General features: G+C 47.8%; 1 protein-coding gene and 7 non-coding genes across 14 annotated transcripts in view; 7 read left to right on the top strand and 1 right to left on the bottom strand.

Moving 5' to 3' along the window:
- The window catches only part of depdc5 (DEP domain containing 5, GATOR1 subcomplex subunit), a 265,638-nt gene extending 252,546 nt beyond the window's left edge, over positions 1–13,092 (bottom strand). For all 7 annotated transcript variants that reach the window (XR_011940662.1, XM_072498598.1, XM_072498564.1 and 4 more), the window contains exons 1-4: positions 12,945–13,092; positions 12,600–12,687; positions 3,987–4,033; positions 54–139 (exon numbers count right to left, since the gene is read on the bottom strand). Coding sequence is in view for 6 of the 7 variants with exons in the window: in XM_072498598.1 (XP_072354699.1) it covers positions 54–139; positions 3,987–4,033; positions 12,600–12,687; positions 12,945–13,002 (279 nt within the window). In the remaining variant the exon portion in view is untranslated. The remainder of the gene's footprint in view (positions 1–53; positions 140–3,986; positions 4,034–12,599; positions 12,688–12,944) is intronic.
- Positions 10,519–10,637, top strand: trnal-caa (transfer RNA leucine (anticodon CAA)). Its single transcript has 2 exons — positions 10,519–10,556; positions 10,592–10,637. It is a non-coding gene; the product is annotated as a tRNA-Leu (tRNA).
- Positions 13,093–17,913: 4,821 nt separating the features above from the next.
- On the top strand, positions 17,914–18,032 carry trnal-caa (transfer RNA leucine (anticodon CAA)). Its single transcript has 2 exons — positions 17,914–17,951; positions 17,987–18,032. It is a non-coding gene; the product is annotated as a tRNA-Leu (tRNA).
- Positions 18,033–18,841: 809 nt separating this feature from the next.
- Positions 18,842–18,947, top strand: trnal-uaa (transfer RNA leucine (anticodon UAA)). Its single transcript has 2 exons — positions 18,842–18,879; positions 18,902–18,947. It is a non-coding gene; the product is annotated as a tRNA-Leu (tRNA).
- An 882-nt stretch (positions 18,948–19,829) lies between these two features.
- On the top strand, positions 19,830–19,948 carry trnal-caa (transfer RNA leucine (anticodon CAA)). Its single transcript has 2 exons — positions 19,830–19,867; positions 19,903–19,948. It is a non-coding gene; the product is annotated as a tRNA-Leu (tRNA).
- Positions 19,949–20,757: 809 nt separating this feature from the next.
- trnal-uaa (transfer RNA leucine (anticodon UAA)) lies at positions 20,758–20,863 on the top strand. The gene is made up of 2 exons: positions 20,758–20,795; positions 20,818–20,863. It is a non-coding gene; the product is annotated as a tRNA-Leu (tRNA).
- An 882-nt stretch (positions 20,864–21,745) lies between these two features.
- Positions 21,746–21,864, top strand: trnal-caa (transfer RNA leucine (anticodon CAA)). Its single transcript has 2 exons — positions 21,746–21,783; positions 21,819–21,864. It is a non-coding gene; the product is annotated as a tRNA-Leu (tRNA).
- An 809-nt stretch (positions 21,865–22,673) lies between these two features.
- On the top strand, positions 22,674–22,779 carry trnal-uaa (transfer RNA leucine (anticodon UAA)). Its single transcript has 2 exons — positions 22,674–22,711; positions 22,734–22,779. It is a non-coding gene; the product is annotated as a tRNA-Leu (tRNA).
- Positions 22,780–23,320: the final 541 nt, after the last annotated feature.

Here is a 23,320-nt window from a genome sequence, read left to right as displayed (position 1 = left end):
AAACAATAAAGAGGATCCAGGGTGGAGGAAATAAAACAAAACACAACACTTACCTTTGGATCCACAATATTAACATAGACATCTTGGTAAGCTCGGAGTTTAAACACCTGGGCCACAGTCTGGTCCACACTAATAGTTTCTGAGGCAAACGTCAAGAGAAAAATATGCAATTAAACTTATTTCACAATGGGCCACATATATTGATTCAAGTTGATGCACATATATTTTTAATATAAACATGGATTTTTCAGCAACATGGTCCCAAATTTCTCCACCGTTGATCCATTCAAAGAACAAAGAAAAGTACGGCACAGGAACAGGTCCTCTAAGCCTGCGTCGACCATGCTGCCCGTCAAAACTAAAACCTTCTACACTTCCGGGGTCCATATCCCTCAATTCCCATCCTTTTCATGTATTTGTCAAGATGCCCTTTAAAACGTCACTATCACACCTACTTCCATCACATCCTCCGGCAGCGAGTTCCAGGCATCCGCTACCCTCTGTGCAAACAACTTCACTCTCACATCGCCTCTAAACTTTGCCCTCGCACCATAAATCCATGTCCCCTAGTAATTGACTCTTCCACCCTGGGAAAAAGCTTCTGACTATCCACTCTGTCCATGCCCCTCATAATTTTGTAGTCTTCTATCAAGTCGCCCCTCAATCTCAGTCGTTCCAGTGAGAACAAACCGAGTTTATCCAACCTCTCCTCATAACTAATGCCTCCATACCAAGCAACATCCTGGTAAATCTCTTCTGTACCCTCTCCAAAGCCTCCACATCCTACTGGTAGTGTGGTGACCAGAATTGAACACTATATTCCAAGTGTGGTCTAACTAAGGTTCTACACAGCTGCAGCATAACTTGCCAATATTTATACTCAATGCTCCGGCCGATGAAGGCAAGCATGCCGTATGCCTTCTTGACTATGATCTCCCTGCATTGCCAATCTCAGTGATCTGTGGACCTCTACCCCCAGATCTCTCTGCCTGTCAATACTCCGAAGGGTTCTGCCATTTACTGTATATTTCCCACCTGTATTTTACCTTCCAAAATGCATTACATCACATTTGTCCAGATTAAACTCCATCTGCCATCTCTTCGCCCAAGCCTCCAACCGATCTATATCCTGCTGTATCGTCTGACAGTCTTCATCACTATCTGCAATTCCATCAACCTTTATGTCATCCACAAACTTACAAATCAGACCAGTTCCATTTTCCTCCAAATCATTTACATATATTACAAACAGCAAAGGTCCAAGCACTGATCCCTGCAGAACACAGGCCTCCAATCAGAAAAGCACCCTTCCACTGCTACCCTCTGTCTTCTATGGTTGAGCCAGTTCTGTATCCATCTTGCCAGCTCACATCTGATCCTGTGTGACTTCACATATTGCACCAGTCTACTATGAGGGACCTTGTCAAAGGCCTTACTGAAGTCCATGCAGACAACATCCACTGCCCTACCTTCATCAATCATGTAATTTCCTGGATTATCCTTGCTACCATTCTCAAACAAAGGAACAACATTAGCTATTCTCCAGTCCTCTGGGACCTCACCTGTAGCCAGTGAGGATACAAAGATTTCTGTCAAGGCCCCAGTAATTTCCTCCCTTGCCTCCCTCAATATTCTGGGGTAGATCCCATCAGGCCCTGGGGACTTATCTACCTTAATGTTTTTCAAGACGCTCAACGCCGCCTCCTTTTTGATCTCAATGTGACCCAGACTATCGACACACCCTTTCCCAGACTTATCATCCACCAAGTCCTTCTCTTTGGTGAATACTGATGCAAAGTACTCATTCAGTACCTCACCCATTTCCTCTGGTTTCATGCATAGATTCCATCCCCTGTTCCTGAGTGGGCCAACCTTGACTACCCTCTTGCTCTTTATATGTGTAAAAAACTTTGGGATTTTCCTTAATCCTCTTTGCCAATGACTTTTCGTGACCCCTTTTAGCCCTCTTGACTCCTAGCGCAAGTTCCTTCCTACTTTCCTTATAATCCTCATGGGATTTTTCTGTTCCCAGCCTTCCAACCATTACAAATGCTTCCTTTTTCATTTGGATTCGGCTCACAATATCCCTCATTATCCAAAGTTCCCGAAACTTGTCATACTTATTCTTCTTCCTCACAGGAACATGCCAGTCCTGAATTCCTATCAACTGACATTTGATAGCCTCCCACATGCCAGATGTTGATTTACCCTCAAACATTCGGCCCAATCTAGATTCTTCAGTTCCTGCCTAATATTGTTATAATTGCCCTTTCCCCAATTTCGCACCTTCACCTGAGCACTATTCTTATCTTTATCCAACAGTACCTTAAAACTTACTGAATTATGGTCACTGTTCTCAAAATGCTCCCATATTGCCTCACTGCATGAGCCCTCTGAGGTGTCCTCCCGCAGTACAGCTGTGATATTCTCCTCAACCAGTAGTGCAACTCCCCCGCCCCTTTTACATCCTCCTCTACCCTGCCCGAAACATCTAAATCCTGAAACATTTAGCTGCTAATCCTGTCCCTTCCCTCAACCAAGTCTCTGTAATGGCAACAACATCATAGTTCCAAGAACTAATTCAAGCTCTGAAGTTCATCTGCCTTTCCCGTTATACTTCTCACATTGAAACAAATGTACTTCAGACCACCAAACCTACTGTGTTTTACAACATTGGAGTCTTACTGGCCTATTCCCTCCTCAGTCATTTCACCTTCTGACCTATTGCTCCAGTTCCCACCCACTGCTACACTAGTTTAAACCCTCCCGTGTGATACTCTTAAACCTTGCGGCCAGGACATTGGTGTCCCTCCAGTTTAGATGCAATCCGTCCTTCTTGTGTAGATCCAACTTGCCTTCGAAAAGATCCTAATGGTCCAAATATATGAAACCCTCCCTCCTACACCAGCTATTTAGCCACGTGTTTAGCTGTACTATCTTCATATTTCTAGCCTCACTGGCATGTGGCACAGGGAGTAATCCTGAGATTACAACCCTAGAGGTCCTGTTTTTTTAAACTTCTACCTAACTCCCTGACCTCCTGCTCCAGGACCTCGTCACTCTACCTGCCTATGTCGCTAGTACCAATCTGTACCACGACCTTTGTAAGCGTTTTAATTTCCTCAAGCACCAGGCGAGGTCAGAGGCAGGGCCAGAGGCAAACCAACATGTTTTAAGAGTAGATACCCAACGACATTTGAACAGGAGAAGGGAGCTCTCCTTGTGTCTTGACTAACATTCCTCCCTCAGCCAATACCACCAAAACTAGTTGCTCCTCTTGCCATTGGTAAGGCACTGTATAAAATATAAGGCTTTCCTTCTATAATGTTTCAAACCAATGCTTCCCTCCATCGGATACAGCATTTTGGGTGACATCATCCACCGAAACCAAATCTGCTAAATTAAGAGCAGTTTTGTGTTCTATTAAGATTCCCCAAAAACTGAGAAAGGTTTTATCCCATCTGTAAAAGAGTTGATTCAAACTCAACTCAACCACCTCCAACATCCACTTCCTGCATCACTCACGCACAGTGGCAGCCATGTGTACCATCTACAAGATGCACAACAGCAACTCATCAACCTCCACCACCTAGAAGGACAAGGGCAGCAGACACATGGGAACACCACCACCTGGAATTCCCCTTCATGCCATATCCCACCTTGACAAAATCTTGGAACTCTCTCTATAACAGCACTGTGGCTATACCTACACCACAGGGACTGTAGCGGTTCAAGTCAGTGACTCACCACCACCTTCTCAAGGGCAATTACAGATGGGAAATAAAAATTCTGACCACATCCCCTGAAAGAATAAAAATTAGGCAAAATTCTCCGGCCGCATTCGCCCGGTGACCGGAGAATCCCGCGGGAGGTGAATGGACTTTTCCATTCTACGTGGCTCACCCGTGGCCTTCTTGCGACGGGCGGGCTGGGAGAATCCAGCCCCTAATACCTATCAGCCGCAGCGCAAAACAATTCAGTGTTACCTTTTTGCAGGTCTTCTTTCAAAGACTTCACCTGAAGAAGAAGAGGGCTGCAAATAATAGAGACAATATAATAATTAGCACGCTCCATGCACAAGAAAGAATGAAAAGAGAAAGAGAAAAGAAATGCATTTTTCTAGCTCCTTTCACATCTTCAGGCTATCTCTCCAATCATGTAGGGGATGCAGCAGTCAATTTATGCACAACAAGCTCCCACGAGCAGCAACGCAAGACTGACCGGATCATCTGTGCGAGTGATATTGGCCCAGCTTTAAATATTGGCCAGCAAATCTCATTAAAGAGTGATTACGAGGCAGAAAACACAGAGGGAAGTTCAGTTAATGCAATAGGTCAGTGGTGGGCAATCTGTAGTCTGGGGGCCACATGCAGCCCATCTAGTTTGAGTGCAGCTCACAAGACATTTTGTTGACTGCTGCTCACACACAGAGGGTCGCCACATTCTGTTGAGTCCCATCCATGTAGGTTTATTCCTACCAGTATGACTGAAGTGATTCACACGTAAAGCAAGGGTGAGTGAAGTGAGGTGCGTGCTGATTGCTCACAACATTGACTGTGAGAGCCGTGCTCCAAAGTGCAAAGAATTATTTTGTTTTTACCATTTGAAGTTGATAGTTCCATTAATATATAAATGATTAAGCATTTTCTATGACTCATTATGAAATATTTGGCGGGACTTCCGGTGGCGGCCTTGGAGGAGTAGGTCGCACATTTGATAGCTCCCGCCTGTGACAGACCTTTGGACTATTTTCCCCCGGTTTTTTTTCGGATTTTATGGGATAAATCGGTGAAGAGTGAGAGAGTAAGGAGAAATCCCCCTCCGGTGTATGGAGAATTGGACCAGGAGTGGCTGTATGAGAAGACAAAGTCCTACAAAAAGAAGACGCGAGCAGAGCTAGTAAAGCGGGAAAGCATGGCGGAGAAGCAGGGCTGCGGCGAGATGGCACAGTGGTCGACGGAGCTGCTGGTGAAGTTTTTTGAAGATTGCTTCGCCAAGCTGAAGAAGGACACGCTGGACGATTAAGACTTCGATTGATCAAGTTGTGCAGAATCAAGAGACCCATGAGACAGCGATCCTGGAGGTGGAGAAAAAGGTGTTCGAGCACGAGGAGTACATAACCGTGCTGAAGACCAAGGTGGAGATGATGAACGACCGCCAGAAAAGAATGCAGGAGAAGCTGGAGGACCTGGAGAACAGGTCCAGCAGGCAGAATCTTAGAATTGTCGGCCTCCCTGAAGGCAGTGAGGGATCAGATGCAAGGATTTATGTGACGGACATGTTGGAGAAGTTGATGGGGGCTGAGGCGTTCCCTCGGCCCCTGGAAGTGGATAGAGCGCACAGAGCCCTCGCGAAGAAGCCCCGAGCGAACGAGCCGCCGAGGGCCATGGTGGCACGTTTACACGGTTTCCTGGACAAGGAACACGTTCTGCGGTGGGCCAAGAAGGAACGGAGCAGCAAGTGGGAGAACCGTGAGCTGCGCATTTATCAGGACCTGGGTGTGGATCTGGCCAAGAGGCGAACTGGGTTTAATCGGGCAAAAACGGCCCTCTTTAAGAAGGGGGTGAAGTTTGGGATGCTGTACCCAGCCCGTCTGTGGATCACACATGAGGAACGGGACTTCTACTTTGAAACACCAGACGAAGTATGGACTTTTATTAAACAAGAGGCTGGAAGTGAATTAAAAGACACTGAGGCCTTGGAGAAATACTGTGGCGGGGATTTGTTGTGCTGGGTTGTATAAATATAAGTAGTGCTATGTGTAATAAGGGGCTGTTTGGATGGCTAAAGGTAACTTTCTCTTGCAGGGCGCTGGTTAGAGGGGGGATGGGCTTTGGGGTTGGTTCTGCTTTTTGGGTGATTATTTTTCTAAAGGGGCAGTTTCTTCACTGTTTTTTCTGATGTTTGTTTACTGGGGAATGTGAAGCTTTTAAAATGTTTGTCCAAGTGGGGGGAGAGGGGAGAGAACAATGGGGAGACAGACTGCTTGGTGCCAGGGGCAGGCGCTATCAAGTCAGCATGGGTCAGCTGACTCTCGGAAGCGCAGTGGGAGGTGAGCAGGTGTTAAGCTGGAGCTTGTATTGGGGGATTGGGTTTCTAGTGTTGTTGCTGGGGGGGGGGGGAGACAGGGAGAGGGCGGAGGGAGCTGCTTTGCTAACAGGGGAGGAACTGTTACTAGGGGACAAATGGGAGGTCGGGAACGGCGACTGCCCGAGGGGGGCTCGAGGAGGCGGAGGACGCGAGCTGGAGGCTGGCCTAAAAAGGGTGATGGCTAGTCGGCAGTGGGGGCGGGAGGGGGGCTTGAATGAGCCGGTCAAGTCAAGAGGGCTTGCGGGTTTGCGCATTTGAGGGGGCTGAAGGCGGACGTGGCAATGCTACAAGAGACGCACCTAAAGGTTACAGACCAGACGAGATTGAGAAAGGGGTAGGTCAGCCAAGTATTCCACTCAGGGCTGGACTCAAAAACCAGAGGGGTAGCGATATTGGTCAACAAACGAGTGGCATTCGAGGCGGGGAGAATCGTGTCAGACAAGGGGGGGTAGATACACAATGGTGAGTGGGAAGCTGGAGGGGATGCAGGTGGTACTCGTGAACATATATGCTCCGAATTGGGACGATGTGGAAATTATGAGGCGGGTTTCAGCTAAGATCCCAGACTTAGAGTCACAAAACCTGATCATGGGAGGAGACTTTAACACGGTCATTGATCCGGAATTGGACCGGTCAAAATCCAGGACAGGGAGGAGGCCGGCTGCGGCAAAAGAATTCAAGGGGTTTATGGAACAGAAGGGGTGAGTAGACCCATGGAGGTTTGCACGGCCAAGGGCGAAGGAGGTTTCCTTTTTCTCACATGTCCACAAGGTATACTCTCGCATCAAATTTTTTGTTCTGAGCAGGGCGCTAATACAGGAGGTGGTGGATACTGAGTACTCGGCAATCGTAGTGTCGGACCATGCCTCACATTGGGTGGATCTATGGGTTAGAGTGGACAGAGGGCAACATCTGCTGTGGAGACTGGATGTGGGGTTGCTAGCGGACAAAGCGATCTGTGGGCGGGTTAACAAGTCCATCCAGAACTACCTGGAAACAAATGATACGGGGTGGTCTCCGCAGCGACGGTTTGGGAAGCTCTGAAGGCAGTGGTCAGAGGGGAATTAACCTCGATACGGGCCCACAGAGAAAAGGCGGAATGGGCTGAGAGGGATAAATTAGTGGAGGAGATACTCCAGGTGGACAGGTGATGCTCGGAGGCCCCGGACGCGGGGCTACTGAGGGAGCGGCGGAGGTTACAGGCGGAGTTTCGGCTGTTGCCCACAGGGAAAGTGGTGGAACAGTTGAGGGATGCAAGGGGGGCGATTTATGAGAACGGGGAAAAGGCAAGCAGAATGTTGGCGCACCAGCTGAGGAAAAGGGAGGCGGCCAGGGAGATAGGTAAAGTAAAGAGTAGAGGCGGGAATATTGTCCTGGACCCAGCGGAGGTGAACGAGGTGTTTAAGGACTTCTATAGTAAATTATATTAATGGGAACCCCTGGCTGGGGTGGAGCGGATGAGGCAGTTTTTGGATCAGTTGAGATTTCCGAGGGTAGATGAGGGTCTGCTGGAAGGGCTGGGAGCCCCAATTGAGATTGAGGAAATAATAAAGGGGCTGGAGGGCATGCAGTCGGGCAAGGCCCCGGGGCCTGACGGCTACCCGGTGGAATTCTATAAGACGTTTTCAGAGATATTGAGCCCACAGCTGGTGAGGACATTTAACGAAGCAAGAGAGAAGGGAGTCCTCCCTCCAACAATGTCGCAGGCCTCGATTTCATTGATCCTAAAATGGGAGAAGGATCCGGAGAAATGCGGGTCATCCAGGCCAATTTCTCTACTGAATGTGGACGCCAAACTGCTGGCTAAGATACTGGCCACAAGGATAGAGGACTGTGTCCCGGGGGTGATAGGGGAAGACCAGACAGGATTTGCAAGGGTCAGGCAACTCAAGGCCAATGTTTGAAGGCTTTTAAATGTTATTATGATGCCCTCAGAAGGAGAGGAGGTGGTGGTAGCGATGCACCGGAGAAGGCTTTTGATCGGGTGGAGTGGAATTACTTGTGGGAGGCGCTGGGAAGGTTTGGCTTTGGTGAGGGCTTTATTGACTGGGTGCGATTGCTCTATCAGGCACCAGTAGCGACTGTGCGTACGAACTGGCCGAGGTCAGGTTACTTTCAACTACACCGAGGGACGAGGCAAGGGTGCCCCCTCTCCCCGTTACTGTTTGCTCTGGCCATAGAACCATTGGCCATGGTGTTAAGAGCCTCTAGGAACTGGAAAGGGCTAGTTCGGGGGCGGGTGGAGCACCAGGTCTCGCTTTACGCAGATGACCTTCTATTGTATATTTCAGATCCGTTGGAGGTGATGGGGGGGAAGTAATGCGAATCCTGGGAGAATTTGGCAATTTTTCAGGGTATAAATTGAACATAGGGAAAAGCGAGATGTTCGCGATCCAGGCAGGACAGGAGAAGCGACTGGAAGAGCTGCCGCTTAGAATGGTAGGGGAGAGCTTTCAACGTCTGGGAATCCAGGTGGCCCGGGAATGGGAGGTACTGCACAAGTTAAACCTATCCCGGTTGGTAGATCAAATGGAAGGGGACTTTACGAGATGGGGCATGCTCCCGCTATCACTGGCGGGAAGGTACAGTCTGTGAAAATGACGGTCCTCCCCAGATTTCTGTTTGTCTTTCAGTGCCTCCCCATCTTCATCCCAAAGGCCTTTTTCAAGCGGGTGAATAAGGTTATTTTGGGCTTTGTGTGGGCGGGTAAAACCCCGCGAGTGAAGAAAGTGTTGCTGGAGCGCAGCCGGGGGGGAGGATGGGTTGGTGCTGCTGAACTTCTGCAATTACTACTGGGTGGCTAGTATAGCCATGATTAGGAAGTGGGTCATGGGGGAGGGATCGGCATGGGAACGGATGGAGGCGGCGTCATGCAAAGACACCAGTTTGGGAGCACTGATAACGGCACCTCGTCCGTTCTCGTCGGCACGATACTCTACAAGTCTGGTGGTGGGGGCAGCTCTGAGAATCTGGGGGCAATGGAGGAGATACAAGAGAGTGGAGGGAGCATCGGTTTGGACCCGATTTATAATAATCATCGGTTTGTACCGGGTAGGCTAGATGGTGGGTTCCGAAGTTGGCAAAGGGCAGGAATTAGAAGGATGGGGGATCTATTTATAGATGGGAGCTTTCCCAGCTTGAAAGCCTTGGAGGATAAATTTGAATTGCCAGCAGGGAACGTGTTCAGGTATTTGCAGGTGCGAGACTTCCTGAGAAAACAGGTGCCGGCCTTTCCGCTGCTGCCGCCACGGGGGATACAGGAAAGAGTAGTCTCCAGTACCTGTGTGGGAGAGGGGAAGGTTTCAGATATTTACCAGGAGCTTTCGGAGATGGAGGAAACTCTGGGGGAGGAGCTTAAGGGCAAGTGGGAGGACAGATAGAGGCGGGTCTATGGGCGGATGCCCTAAGCAGGGTTAATACCTCCTTAAGTGCCAGGCTCAGCCTGATACAATTGAAGGTAGTCCACCGGGCACACATGACAGCGGCTAGGATGAGCAGGTTTTTGGGGGCAGAAGATAGGTGTGCGAGGTGCGCGGGAAGCCCAGCAACTCATATCCACGTGTCTTGGTCATGCCCGAATCTTAGAGGGTTTTGGCAGGGTTTTGCTAAGGCAATGTCCACGGTCCTAAAAACACGGGTGGTGCCGAGTCCAGAGGTAGCGATATTTGGTGTGTCGGAAGAGCCGGGAGTTCAGGGGGCGAAAGAGGCTGACGTCCTGGCCTCCCTGGTAGCCCGGAGACAGATCTTATTAATATGGAGGGACTCGAAGCCCCCCCACCCCCGCGTGTAGAGACCTGGGTTAGTGACATGGCAGTATTTCTCAGTCTCGAGAAAATAAAGTTCACCTTAAGAGGGTCAACGGTCGGGTTCACCCAGGGGTGGTAGCTGTTCGGCGACTTTCTCGGGGAAAATTAAAATGTCAGCAGATGCAGTATTCCAAGGGGGGAGGGGGTGGATTGTTGTTTTATGGTTGGGGGGTGTGAAGATTGAGATGGGGGGGGGGGAATGTTTATTATACCATATTGATGTAATTGTCTATGTTATTTTTATAAAAAATTTCATATACCTTAATTTTTTTAAAAAAAAATTTTAATGAAATATTTGGCATGCATTAAATGTATTGAATCTTATTTGGGGGGGGGGGCAGGGTGTCATGGTTCGTCAACAAGCCTAATTTCAATCTTGCAGTCCCATGAGATGAAGGAGTGCCACTCATGTGGCTCACTCACTGTCCTAGTTTGCCCATCACTACAATAGGTCATCACAGCTACATTTTGGAGAGTTAAACCACCAGCTGAATCCCCTGACAGATTGGAATTCTGTTACATGAACATTTTAAATAGACACTTGTGACCTTTTGTGGAGGACACTTCAATTATAAGTTTTTTCTTTCTGGTAGTAGGAGCATGACTGAGACTTAAGCAACTTGTCAGGATGGCCGAGTGGTCTAAGGCGCCAGACTCAAGGAGTGTGTTTCCTTGCCACATTTAAGCCTGGTGATTTCTGGTCCCTTTCTCGGGGCATGGGTTCAAATCCCACTCCTGACATTGTCCTTTTGGGCAGCACGGTAGCATTGTGGATAGCACAATTGCTTCACAGCTCCAGGGTCCCAGGTTCGATTCCGGCTTGGGTCACTGTCTGTGCGGAGTCTGCACATCCTCCCTGTGTGTGCGTGGGTTTCCTCCGGGTGCTCCAGTTTCCTCCCACAGTCCAAAGATGTGCAGGTTAGGTGGATTGGCCATGATAAATTGCCCTTAGTGCCCAAAATTGCCCTTAGTGTTGGGTGGGGTTACTGGGTTATGGGGATAGGGTGGAGGTGTTGACCTTGGGTACGGTGCTCTTTCCAAGAGCCGGTGCAGACTCGATGGTACAGTATGATACCTGTACCTCGGTAGAGTGGAAAACTGAACCATGTGGCACTGTTGGCAATGTAATCTATCTTTCTCAGAAATAAGTTACTACATTACGACTTTATGTATAAAAGAGCTGAATAAAATTACACACTTTAGTGTCCGTCAGTTAAAGGGGCATCGTTGACTCAAAATCATGTGATACATTGAACCCAATTGTTAGTCATGTTTACTGATGGTGTTTGAAACACAGATTGTCAATGGAAATGATGCTCTGGTTAGTAAATGGCGGGGTTTTTTTTTCTGTTCTATTTAACTAATTACTCGTATTGTGTCCCCCCCCCCCCCCCCCCCCCATCCATCCCATCCCCCCCCCCCCATCCCATCCCATCCCCCCCCCATCAGATTTTACCCCTGGGTTTTGGAGTATACGTCTAGTGACAATACCACTTCCTCCCCATACTTGCTGTAACGTATCTCCTATGACAAAATACCCACTGTAATCTCAGTGTTGGTCACCAGGATGTTCAGGTTCATAGAAACCTTAACAAACCTTCATGTGTCTATGTGTTGAATTCACCCACATATTTGTCTCTGGTATTGCAAAACTCATTTCTATGAGTTCCTCGAGTCACCTCCTCACTATGTCAGCCACTTTGGACCAGTCCTCGTGTCCGTAGAATGATTCTATTGGAATATCTATATACTTCTCATCCTCCCATTTTCAAGTTATTTTATCCTCTTATCAAATCATTCCCTCCCCCAATTACATTTTACAACCGAGGCAGTCAGACGATCAAACTCTTGTTCTTGCCAATGCTGCACTTCCGCGAAGGATCACATCCCGAAACACCTTATGTCTGTTCATTCCCACCTCAATCCTGCTCATTAGCACTCTCCCTGGATACCACAGCTGAGACGAGGTGACATGACTAGGCGACATCAGCAGTGCACTGGACCCATATATCTTTCTGACTTTCCTTCACAAGCACACCAAATTTCCAACATAGATCTAAATCACTGCAAGCTAAACTGCAGAGATGCAGTTGTTTATCTACCATAATATGACAGAATTCATAGAATCCCTACAGTGCACAAGGAGGCATTCAGCCCATCGAGTCTGCACCAACACTCCGAAAGTGCACCCCATCTAGATCCATTCTCCTGCTCTATACCCAGAACCACACACATTGATCACGGCCAATCCACCTAACCTGCACATCTTTGGACGCTAAGGGGCAAATTAGCATGGCCAATCCACCTACCCATTGGACTGTGGGAGGAAACTCTCACAGACAAGGGGTGAACGGGCAAATTCCACACAGGTAGTCACCCTAGGTCAGAATAAAACCTGGCAATATGAGGCAGCAGTGGTTTACACAAGTATGGTAATTGAAAATTAAATTGAAAAGCGCCTCACAGCACTGAGGACCCGGGTTTGATTCCAGCCCCGATCACGGTCCCTGTAGAGTTTGCACATTCTCCCAGTGTCTGCGTGGGTCTTACCGCCACAACCCAAAAAGATGTGCAGGGTAGGTGGATTGGAAGAATTAAAAAATAAAAAATAAATTAAAAAGCACACAAAACATTAAACGGTTCTGGACATCATAAGGAGCAGCATGCAACAACAGAAAGCAGTTTATTCCAAATGTTGCTGACCTGTACTCATCATTGATATGTGCAATCTCCACAATGTCACCCAGCTTCACCTGAGGGAAGACCTTAGGGTTCACCATCAGCTCGTAGTCTAAGGAAATCAAGAAACAGGAAGTATGAAGACAGCAACTTATGTTAGCTTAATTATTGGCGGGGGGGGGGGGGGGGGCAGTGTTTTCTGCTCCTGTCAGTGGAGATGAGGCAGCGGGGGAATGCGCAGCGGACATGGGGCAGGCGATGTCCCAGCCCCGGCTACAGAGTCAGGGTCCGGCCGCTCACACAGTGAGGCCCCGTCCGGCCGCTCACACAGTGAGGTCCCCCCGCCCGGGCCCTGTCTCCGGGACTCACCGCTGTTGCCGAATCCCTTCTTGTGGATCCACAGCTTATAAGCGCGGTGAGTTCTCATGGTGAGGCCAAAACAACATCCCGGGCTCACGCCATCGCAGCTCCGGCTGAAAACTTTCCAACTGCTGAACTGTCACTCCGGAGATTTAATCGGTAACACCTCCTGGTGCAACAGTGAATAGCCTCCGGGGGGAAAGAGTTCCCTGAACCACACAAGGCTGCAATGATTAATGCTGCTACCTGCACAAACCCATCTATAAACACTGAATATAGTATGATCTATCAATCCACAAACACATATATAGATATTTATGAAATATACATCTATTAAAGAATCATAGAGTGTACAGTGCATCAGGAGGCCATTCGGCCCATCAAGTATACACCGACCCTCTGAATAGACCAACCCAACCCACGCTCACTCCCTTGTTCACCTGTCCTGTCCTCACAACCTCGTCTAACCTACACAACTTAAAAGGCAATTTTATCATGGCCAATCCACCTAAACTGCACATCTTTGTACTGCAGTAGGAAACCGCAACACCCACGTGGTAAACACCACTGGTCATACACTACGTGTATTACGGTACTGCCATTGCACTACAGTCATTACAGTAAATCCTGGTCTGCTGGCTCCACCCAGCAAGCTCTGTATGAAAGTGTACACTCTCCTGCGCTGCCTCCATTCTGGTTCCAGCTGCTGAAGGCTTAACATCTAGCACAATAAAGCCTCAATAGTTCACCATTTCGTCTCGTAGTCATTGATGGTACATCAATTTATTGTGCTAGAATTTTGAAGATAAACGTCTTACTCAAGCCGGATCGCCTGGAGCTGAACCCTCAAGCAGCCGACGCCACAGCCACTTTCGAGCACTGTCTAGCCTGCTTTGAAAGATATCTCGGAGCATCCACAGAGGCCATCTCAGACCCACAGAAGCTCTAAATACTCCACTCACGGGTGAGCCCACAAGTTTTCCTCCTCATTCGGGACGCTTCCACTTACACGGAAGCGATGGCACCACTGGAAGGACAGTACATCAAGACTGTTAATCAGGTGTTCGCCAGGCACTTCCTGGCCACGAGACGGCAACTCCCGGGGGGGTCCCAGGATGATTTCCTGCGTGCTTTGGCGGATACTTGGAAGATCAAGCTCACCACCGCCCCGGTATTGGCGTCCTTCGACACTACTTGGGACACAAAGATCTCGACTGATGCCAGCCAGTCCGGCATTGGGGTGGTACTCCTGCAACGGGATGACACTGCATCATGGGCCCCGGTCGCCTATGCCTCACGGGCCATGACCTCCACAGAACAGCGCTATGCGCAGATTGCAAAGGAGTGCCTCGGTTTGTTGACCGGCATCAACAAATTCCACGACTATGTGTATGGTCTTTCGCAGTTCACTGTGGAGACCGACCATCGCCCCCTTGTTGGCATCATTCAGAAGGACCTCAACGAGATGACCCCTCGCCTCCAGCGCATTCTGCTCAAGCTCCGGAGGTACGACTTCCAACTTGTCTACACCCCGGTGTAGCCAGTTAAAATGGCTCACTCCTGATTTAGAATGGCTAACCCCGATTTAAAATGGTGAATGGCAAAGGCTGATGGGAAAATCAGCCAACAGGACTAAAACAAGCAGCTGCAGGTAGACTGTGTATTCACCTCTGGGAAGGCCAGACAAGATCAATACCTGTAGCCATCAGCACAACAAAACACCAGCCATCTGAATACTAATGAGCAATCCCCGGGAACAATGTGCAACAATTTAGACACACAAAGCCAACCCAGACTCTTCAGCGCCAACAGAAGCCTACACAAAGGGAGGTGAACGACCACCTCAAGACCGCCCATCGATCAAGGAATCCGTCCAGCATTGGAGAATATCGAACCAAATGATTGGGACAAAGTCCAATCACTTGGAACCAGGTACAGGGTCCGCCCCAAAAGGCGGGAAGCCCCTGGGGACTATAAGAATAGAGTCCAAGTTCAAATCCACCCTTTCGCACCCTTCTGCCACCCTTCCGCACCCTTCTGCTAGCCTTCTGCACTCTTCAACAGACGCTCAAATCGTAAGTCTTACTTAAAAGCTCGCTACGAGATAGGCGCTCCTAGCTATCAATCTGTACCAGCTTCGAATCCCGCAGGCTCAGAACCCGAACAAAAGGCCATTTGTTTCCCTGACCTGGTGGGCCATTTCCAAGTTAAGTATTGGCCTGTTAGTTGTAGGAAGTAGCTTAGATGTAGAATTTATGCATAAGTATTGATTACTGTATATAATTAATGTGCATTGATTTAACTCTTAATAAGCGGTGTGTTGGATTATTGATCATTACTCGGACTTGAACCATGTGGTGGTATCAGAAAGATACCTGGTGACTCAAGAGCAAAGGTGATAGAACAGAGCAATAAAACTAAGGCTAACGTTAGCAACATTATTTGGCGACATCCTGACGGGACCCGATCTAGAAGTGGAAAATCAGTCCGGGAGAACCCAAGAATTTGAATTGGAGATCCAATTGGAAACAGAAAACCACAAGTGATCAAGCAGTTCTGATCAATTGTCATAATTCGGAAGTGTATGTATGCATGCGTAACTAACAGGGCTATAAGGTCAAACTGATAGATTTTTGTTGCGTCAAAACTGTCGGAAGTTTGTATATCGGAAAGTAGCGAAAGCCGTACCCATATTTACAGCACCACCTTAGCTCCCCTGTTCCAAATTTAAAAGAAGCATTCGGATAGGAAGGATGGCAATGCAGGCAATGCAGCACCTCATGAATCCTGGGGAATTTGCGGTCGCAGCGACCAGCAGCAAAAGAGTGGGACAATGTCCCATTTGGGAGGAAGAAATCAGGAAATATCTCAAGGGGAAAGGATGGCCCCTTTGGAATGATTTCTGTGATAATGAGAAATCAGGTCCCGGGAGTAAAGGACATACTTGGTGGGAGAACCTGAGCGAGATCCACAAAAAGAGCTTAGAAAAAGCTCGCAAGTCGATGGCAATCGTGTTCTGCTTGGCACAATTGCGAAGCACAGAGGAGGTCGTTAGGACGCTCCGGAAAGAAGTTGAGGGCATACATCGGATGAGTAAGGTTGATGTAAGCGAGGTAGAAAAGGAGAATATGGAATTGAGGAGGAAATTGGCAGCAAAAGATGGAGAGGTGGGTGACGCCAAAAGGGCTCACCAGTCTAGTCTGCCGCATTTAAGCAGCTTCCAGTCTCAATACGAAAAGGCCTATAAGGACAAGCAACGTGCAGTCCTGGTACGTGAGGAAACAGAAAAACAGGTAGAAGCGTTACAGAAGGCAGCATTAAGGCAGCATTAAGAGCACTCCATGCTGCTACCACAGAACAAAGACAAAGCACGCTAGACCACGCAAAGTGCCGGAAGCAGATTGCAGAGCTGCAATCACTGCTTTCTGCTCAAAAAGGTTTTCAGGAAACCTTTGGGGAAAAATTAGATCAGGAAGACGGCCCTGATTGGGAAGAACTGAATGAAAGAGCGCAGAGATATGTTCAGGGAACGTGTGCGCACGGAAAGCCACAAAAGAGAAAAGTGCCCCAACCCCCCACACAGCAGATAGTTCACGCTCCAATGAACCCAGTAACCACCCGCCGCACAGCCACACCAGATGATGTGGAATTTCTATATTCCACCCCCTTAACAGTGACCCAATTACGGGACGCGTGTGATAAAATCACACCGTTCCTCCCCACCTCAGACCCCCACCAGTTCTTTGCCACAGCTAGACGTCAGGCGAACATGTACGCCCTGGATGAGGGAGAGCATGTAAAGCTCATGGCTTAAAGTTTAGATCCGCAGCAGCCCTTCCCGACCCACAGAATGTAGGAGGAGGCACCCTTGCAGAAATGCATACCGCGGTCCTATAGGCGAGCGGGTATAATCGGGGTGAACCCGTAGATGGCATCAACAAATGTCGACAAAAGAAATCCAAGCACCCCACAGCGTTTGCTGGATGCCTGTGGATCCACTTTGCAGCAGTCTTTAGAGACGTAGACCGTGCCAATTTGTCCCCAAACAACATGGCCAAATGGACCAGCACCCTTATCTCCCATGGGTTCAAATCCCACTCCCGACATTCACCTTTTCCGACTTCAACGTTATTTGCAAATCAACAATGCAAGCCGTATCATTCACATACAAAGATTGAAAACTAACATGCCTCTCTCAAACATTCTGCACCCAATCACACTGCTGCGCTCAAACATGCAGATTACATTACACAGGCAGCAAAGAACATTTGCATTCCTTATTGCTTTCCACCAATCTACCTTTCAATCCCATTGCGCACACTGCTGCTTCTCAGCAACGGGCCAACAGTGTCCAAGAATGCGACATCTTGTGAACAAACACAACTGAATTCAACTGCCTTACTTTTGCGATTCCTTGCAAGGTAGCCAGAGATGCTGACATTTCAAGTCACTCCCATATCAGAGGCACAGATTAGCCAGAATTGTGGCCCATGAATGTTGGGACTTTCAAGGCAAAATATTCAGACGAATGCCACGAGCCACAGTTTACACCCGGCAAGATGAGGACATGCTGTTGATTGTGTGGGGAGCAGGCTTCACAGATGTCTCGCGTGAATGTATTGAGAATGAAAGAAAGGTCTGGGAATGAGAGTGTAAAATGTGAATTGGGAAAGATGTTTGGATTGTGGTGTGTTTTGGATGGCAGCTGCGTTGCTTGGGTTTGTTGAAGCTGTCGATGGAAAAGTGAGTGAGATGTTTTTGAAAATGATGTAAAATGTTCTTGGCGTACAGATGCAGCGTGCCTGAAAATTGTTTATGGTGCGGGAAGGGTGAATGTTTGCCACTGCCTGTTGAAACAGGTGTGATGTATTGATGGTTGTGGCCTGATTGTGCACAAATGAAATGGGTGTGCTCCAGGCCAGTTCGAGTACAGAATAAGCAGCACACAGTGCAAAAGCTGTGGACACAGCAGCAACTTGTCAGGATGGCCGAGTGGTCTAAGGCGCCAGACTCAAGGAGTGTGTTTCCTTGCCTCGTTTAAGCCTGGTGATTTCTGGTCCCTTTCTAGGGGCGTGGGTTCAAATCCCACTCCTGACATTGTCCTTTTCAGCACCAATATGCCACCGCCAGCCTCACAATCTCCGCAACACCCTGCTGTCATTGATATTTGCCACCTTTTACCACTTCATTAATTTACAAATAAAAACAACACAACTTGAAACCTAACATGCCGCTCTCAAATATCATGCACACAATCGCATGCTCCAATCCAACATGCAGATTACATTTCACAGGCAGCGCATTTAGCAAAGCATTGTTCCCACCTCGCTGCAGCATTCCACATTGCTTTCAACCACTCCACCTTTCTATCCCATGGCGCACCATGCTGCAATGGACCAACAGATGCAATGGATCAACAATGTCCAAGAATGTGACATCTTGTGAACAATGACAACTAAATTCATGCCTAACTTGGCAATTCTTTGCAAGGACACCAGAGATGCACTCTGGAGATTTCAAGAGATTCACTTATCACAGGCACAGATTATCCAGAATTGATGCCTTTGAAGGTTGGGAATATCAGGTGGAAATGGTTCGATCAATGCCACCGGCCACGGGTGCATGTTCACCTCTTTCAATGTCCAGGATGAAGAAATGCTGTTCATTGTGTGACGAGCGGGCTTTGCAGATATAACACGTTAATGTCTTGGGAATCAAAGAAAGGTGTGTGGCTGAAGATTGTTTGCGGTGCAGCAAAGGAGAATGATCGACACCGCCACTTCAATCCGTTGCGCTGAATTAATGGTTGTGGTTGTTTGTGCAAAAATGGATTGGGTGTGCTCCAGGCCAGCTAGAATGCAGAATACGTAGCACACAGTGGAAAACAGCAGCTGCACAAATAAGTTGTCAGGATGGCCGAGTGGTCTAAGGCGCCAGACTTAAGCAGCCGTTGAGGACTTGATGATTTTTGGTCCCTTTCAAGGGTCGTGGGTTCAAATCCCACTCCTGACATTCACCTTTTCCGACTTCAACGTCATTTGCAAATCAACAATGCAAACCGTATCATTCACATACAAAGATTGAAAACTAACATGCCTCTCTCAAACATTCTGCACCCAATCACACTGCTGCGCTCAAACATGCAGATTACATTACACAGGCAGCAAAGAACATTGTTCCCACCTTGCATTCCTTATTGCTTTCCACCAATCTACCTTTCAATCCCATTGCGCACACTGCTGCTTCTCAGCAACGGGCCAACAGTGTCCAAGAATGCGACATCTTGTGAACAAACACAACTGAATTCAACTGCCTTACTTTGGCGATTCCTTGCAAGGTAGCCAGAGATGCTGACATTTCAAGTCACTCCCATATCAGAGGCACAGATTAGCCAGAATTGTGGCCCATGAATGTTGGGACTTTCAAGGCAAAATATTCAGACGAATGCCACGAGCCACAGTTTACACCCGGCAAGATGAGGACATGCTGTTCATTGTGTGGGGAGCAGGCTTCACAGATGTCTCGCGTGAATGTGTTGAGAATGAAAGAAAGGTCTGGGAATGAGAGTGTAAAATGTGAATTGGGAAAGATGTTTGGATTGTGGTGTGTTTTGGATGGCAGCTGCGTTGCTTGGGTTTGTTGAAGCTGTCGATGGAAAAGTGAGTGAGATGTTTTTGAAAATGATGTAAAATGTTCTTGGCGTACAGATGCAGCGTGCCTGAAAATTGTTTATGGTGCGGGAAGGGTGAATGTTTGCCACTGCCTGTTGAAACAGGTGTGATGTATTGATGGTTGTGGCCTGATTGTGCACAAATGAAATGGGTGTGCTCCAGGCCAGTTCGAGTACAGAATAAGCAGCACACAGTGCAAAAGCTGTGGACACAGCAGCAACTTGTCAGGATGGCCGAGTGGTCTAAGGCGCCAGACTCAAGGAGTGTGTTTCCTTGCCTCGTTTAAGCCTGGTGATTTCTGGTCCCTTTCTAGGGGCGTGGGTTCAAATCCCACTCCTGACATTGTCCTTTTCAGCACCAATATGCCACCGCCAGCCTCACAATCTCCGCAACACCCTGCTGTCATTGATATTTGCCACCTTTTACCACTTCATTAATTTACAAATAAAAACAACACAACTTGAAACCTAACATGCCGCTCTCAAATATCATGCACACAATCGCATGCTCCAATCCAACATGCAGATTACATTTCACAGGCAGCGCATTTAGCAAAGCATTGTTCCCACCTCGCTGCAGCATTCCACATTGCTTTCAACCACTCCACCTTTCTATCCCATGGCGCACCATGCTGCAATGGACCAACAGATGCAATGGATCAACAATGTCCAAGAATGTGACATCTTGTGAACAATGACAACTAAATTCATGCCTAACTTGGCAATTCTTTGCAAGGACACCAGAGATGCACTCTGGAGATTTCAAGAGATTCACTTATCACAGGCACAGATTATCCAGAATTGATGCCTTTGAAGGTTGGGAGTATCAGGTGGAAATGGTTCGATCAATGCCACCGGCCACGGGTGCATGTTCACCTCTTTCAATGTCCAGGATGAAGAAATGCTGTTCATTGTGTGACGAGCGGGCTTTGCAGATATAACACGTTAATGTCTTGGGAATCAAAGAAAGGTGTGTGGCTGAAGATTGTTTGCGGTGCAGCAAAGGAGAATGATCGACACCGCCACTTCAATCCGTTGCGCTGAATTAATGGTTGTGGTTGTTTGTGCAAAAATGGATTGGGTGTGCTCCAGGCCAGCTAGAATGCAGAATACGTAGCACACAGTGGAAAACAGCAGCTGCACAAATAAGTTGTCAGGATGGCCGATTGGTCTAAGGCGCCAGACTTAAGCAGCCGTTGAGGACTTGATGATTTCTGGTCCCTTTCAAGGGTCGTGGGTTCAAATCCCACTCCTGACATTCACCTTTTCCGACTTCAACGTCATTTGCAAATCAACAATGCAAACCGTATCATTCACATACAAAGATTGAAAACTAACATGCCTCTCTCAAACATTCTGCACCCAATCACACTACTGCGCTCAAACATGCAGATTACATTACACAGGCAGCAAAGAACATTGTTCCCACCTTGCATTCCTTATTGCTTTCCACCAATCTACCTTTCAATCCCATTGCGCACACTGCTGCTTCTCAGCAACGGGCCAACAGTGTCCAAGAATGCGACATCTTGTGAACAAACACAACTGAATTCAACTGCCTTACTTTGGCGATTCCTTGCAAGGTAGCCAGAGATGCTGACATTTCAAGTCACTCCCATATCAGAGGCACAGATTAGCCAGAATTGTGGCCCATGAATGTTGGGACTTTCAAGGCAAAATATTCAGACGAATGCCACTAGCCACAGTTTACACCCGGCAAGATGAGGACATGCTGTTCATTGTGTGGGGAGCAGGCTTCACAGATGTCTCACGTGAATGTGTTGAGAATGAAAGAAAGGTCTGGGAATGAGAGTGTAAAATGTGAATTGGGAAAGATGTTTGGATTGTGGTGTGTTTTGGATGGCAGCTGCGTTGCTTGGGTTTGTTGAAGCTGTCGATGGAAAAGTGAGTGAGATGTTTTTGAAAATGATGTAAAATGTTCTTGGCGTACAGATGCAGCGTGCCTGAAAATTGTTTATGGTGCGGGAAGGGTGAATGTTTGCCACTGCCTGTTGAAACAGGTGTGATGTATTGATGGTTGTGGCCTGATTGTGCACAAATGAAATGGGTGTGCTCCAGGCCAGTTCGAGTACAGAATAAGCAGCACACAGTGCAAAAGCTGTGGACACAGCAGCAACTTGTCAGGATGGCCGAGTGGTCTAAGGCGCCAGACTCAAGGAGTGTGTTTCCTTGCCTCGTTTAAGCCTGGTGATTTCTGGTCCCTTTCTAGGGGCGTGGGTTCAAATCCCACTCCTGACATTGTCCTTTTCAGCACCAATATGCCACCGCCAGCCTCACAATCTCCGCAACACCCTGCTGTCATTGATATTTGCCACCTTTTACCACTTCATTAATTTACAAATAAAAACAACACAACTTGAAACCTAACATGCCGCTCTCAAATATCATGCACACAATCGCATGCTCCAATCCAACATGCAGATTACATTTCACAGGCAGCGCATTTAGCAAAGCATTGTTCCCACCTCGCTGCAGCATTCCACATTGCTTTCAACCACTCCACCTTTCTATCCCATGGCGCACCATGCTGCAATGGACCAACAGATGCAATGGATCAACAATGTCCAAGAATGTGACATCTTGTGAACAATGACAACTAAATTCATGCCTAACTTGGCAATTCTTTGCAAGGACACCAGAGATGCACTCTGGAGATTTCAAGAGATTCACTTATCACAGGCACAGATTATCCAGAATTGATGCCTTTGAAGGTTGGGAATATCAGGTGGAAATGGTTCGATCAATGCCACCGGCCACGGGTGCATGTTCACCTCTTTCAATGTCCAGGATGAAGAAATGCTGTTCATTGTGTGACGAGCGGGCTTTGCAGATATAACACGTTAATGTCTTGGGAATCAAAGAAAGGTGTGTGGCTGAAGATTGTTTGCGGTGCAGCAAAGGAGAATGATCGACACCGCCACTTCAATCCGTTGCGCTGAATTAATGGTTGTGGTTGTTTGTGCAAAAATGGATTGGGTGTGCTCCAGGCCAGCTAGAATGCAGAATACGTAGCACACAGTGGAAAACAGCAGCTGCACAAATAAGTTGTCAGGATGGCCGATTGGTCTAAGGCGCCAGACTTAAGCAGCCGTTGAGGACTTGATGATTTCTGGTCCCTTTCAAGGGTCGTGGGTTCAAATCCCACTCCTGACATTCACCTTTTCCGACTTCAACGTCATTTGCAAATCAACAATGCAAACCGTATCATTCACATACAAAGATTGAAAACTAACATGCCTCTCTCAAACATTCTGCACCCAATCACACTACTGCGCTCAAACATGCAGATTACATTACACAGGCAGCAAAGAACATTGTTCCCACCTTGCATTCCTTATTGCTTTCCACCAATCTACCTTTCAATCCCATTGCGCACACTGCTGCTTCTCAGCAACGGGCCAACAGTGTCCAAGAATGCGACATCTTGTGAACAAACACAACTGAATTCAACTGCCTTACTTTGGCGATTCCTTGCAAGGTAGCCAGAGATGCTGACATTTCAAGTCACTCCCATATCAGAGGCACAGATCAGCCAGAATTGTGGCCCATGAATGTTGGGACTTTCAAGGCAAAATATTCAGACGAATGCCACGAGCCACAGTTTACACCCGGCAAGATGAGGACATGCTGTTCATTGTGTGGGGAGCAGGCTTCACAGATGTCTCGCGTGAATGTATTGAGAATGAAAGAAAGG

Source organism: Scyliorhinus torazame, chromosome 1 (assembly GCF_047496885.1).
Source record: "Scyliorhinus torazame isolate Kashiwa2021f chromosome 1, sScyTor2.1, whole genome shotgun sequence".
In the NCBI taxonomy this organism is placed as follows: Eukaryota; Metazoa; Chordata; class Chondrichthyes; order Carcharhiniformes; family Scyliorhinidae; genus Scyliorhinus; species Scyliorhinus torazame.
This window is presented reverse-complemented; position numbering and strand designations above follow the sequence as displayed.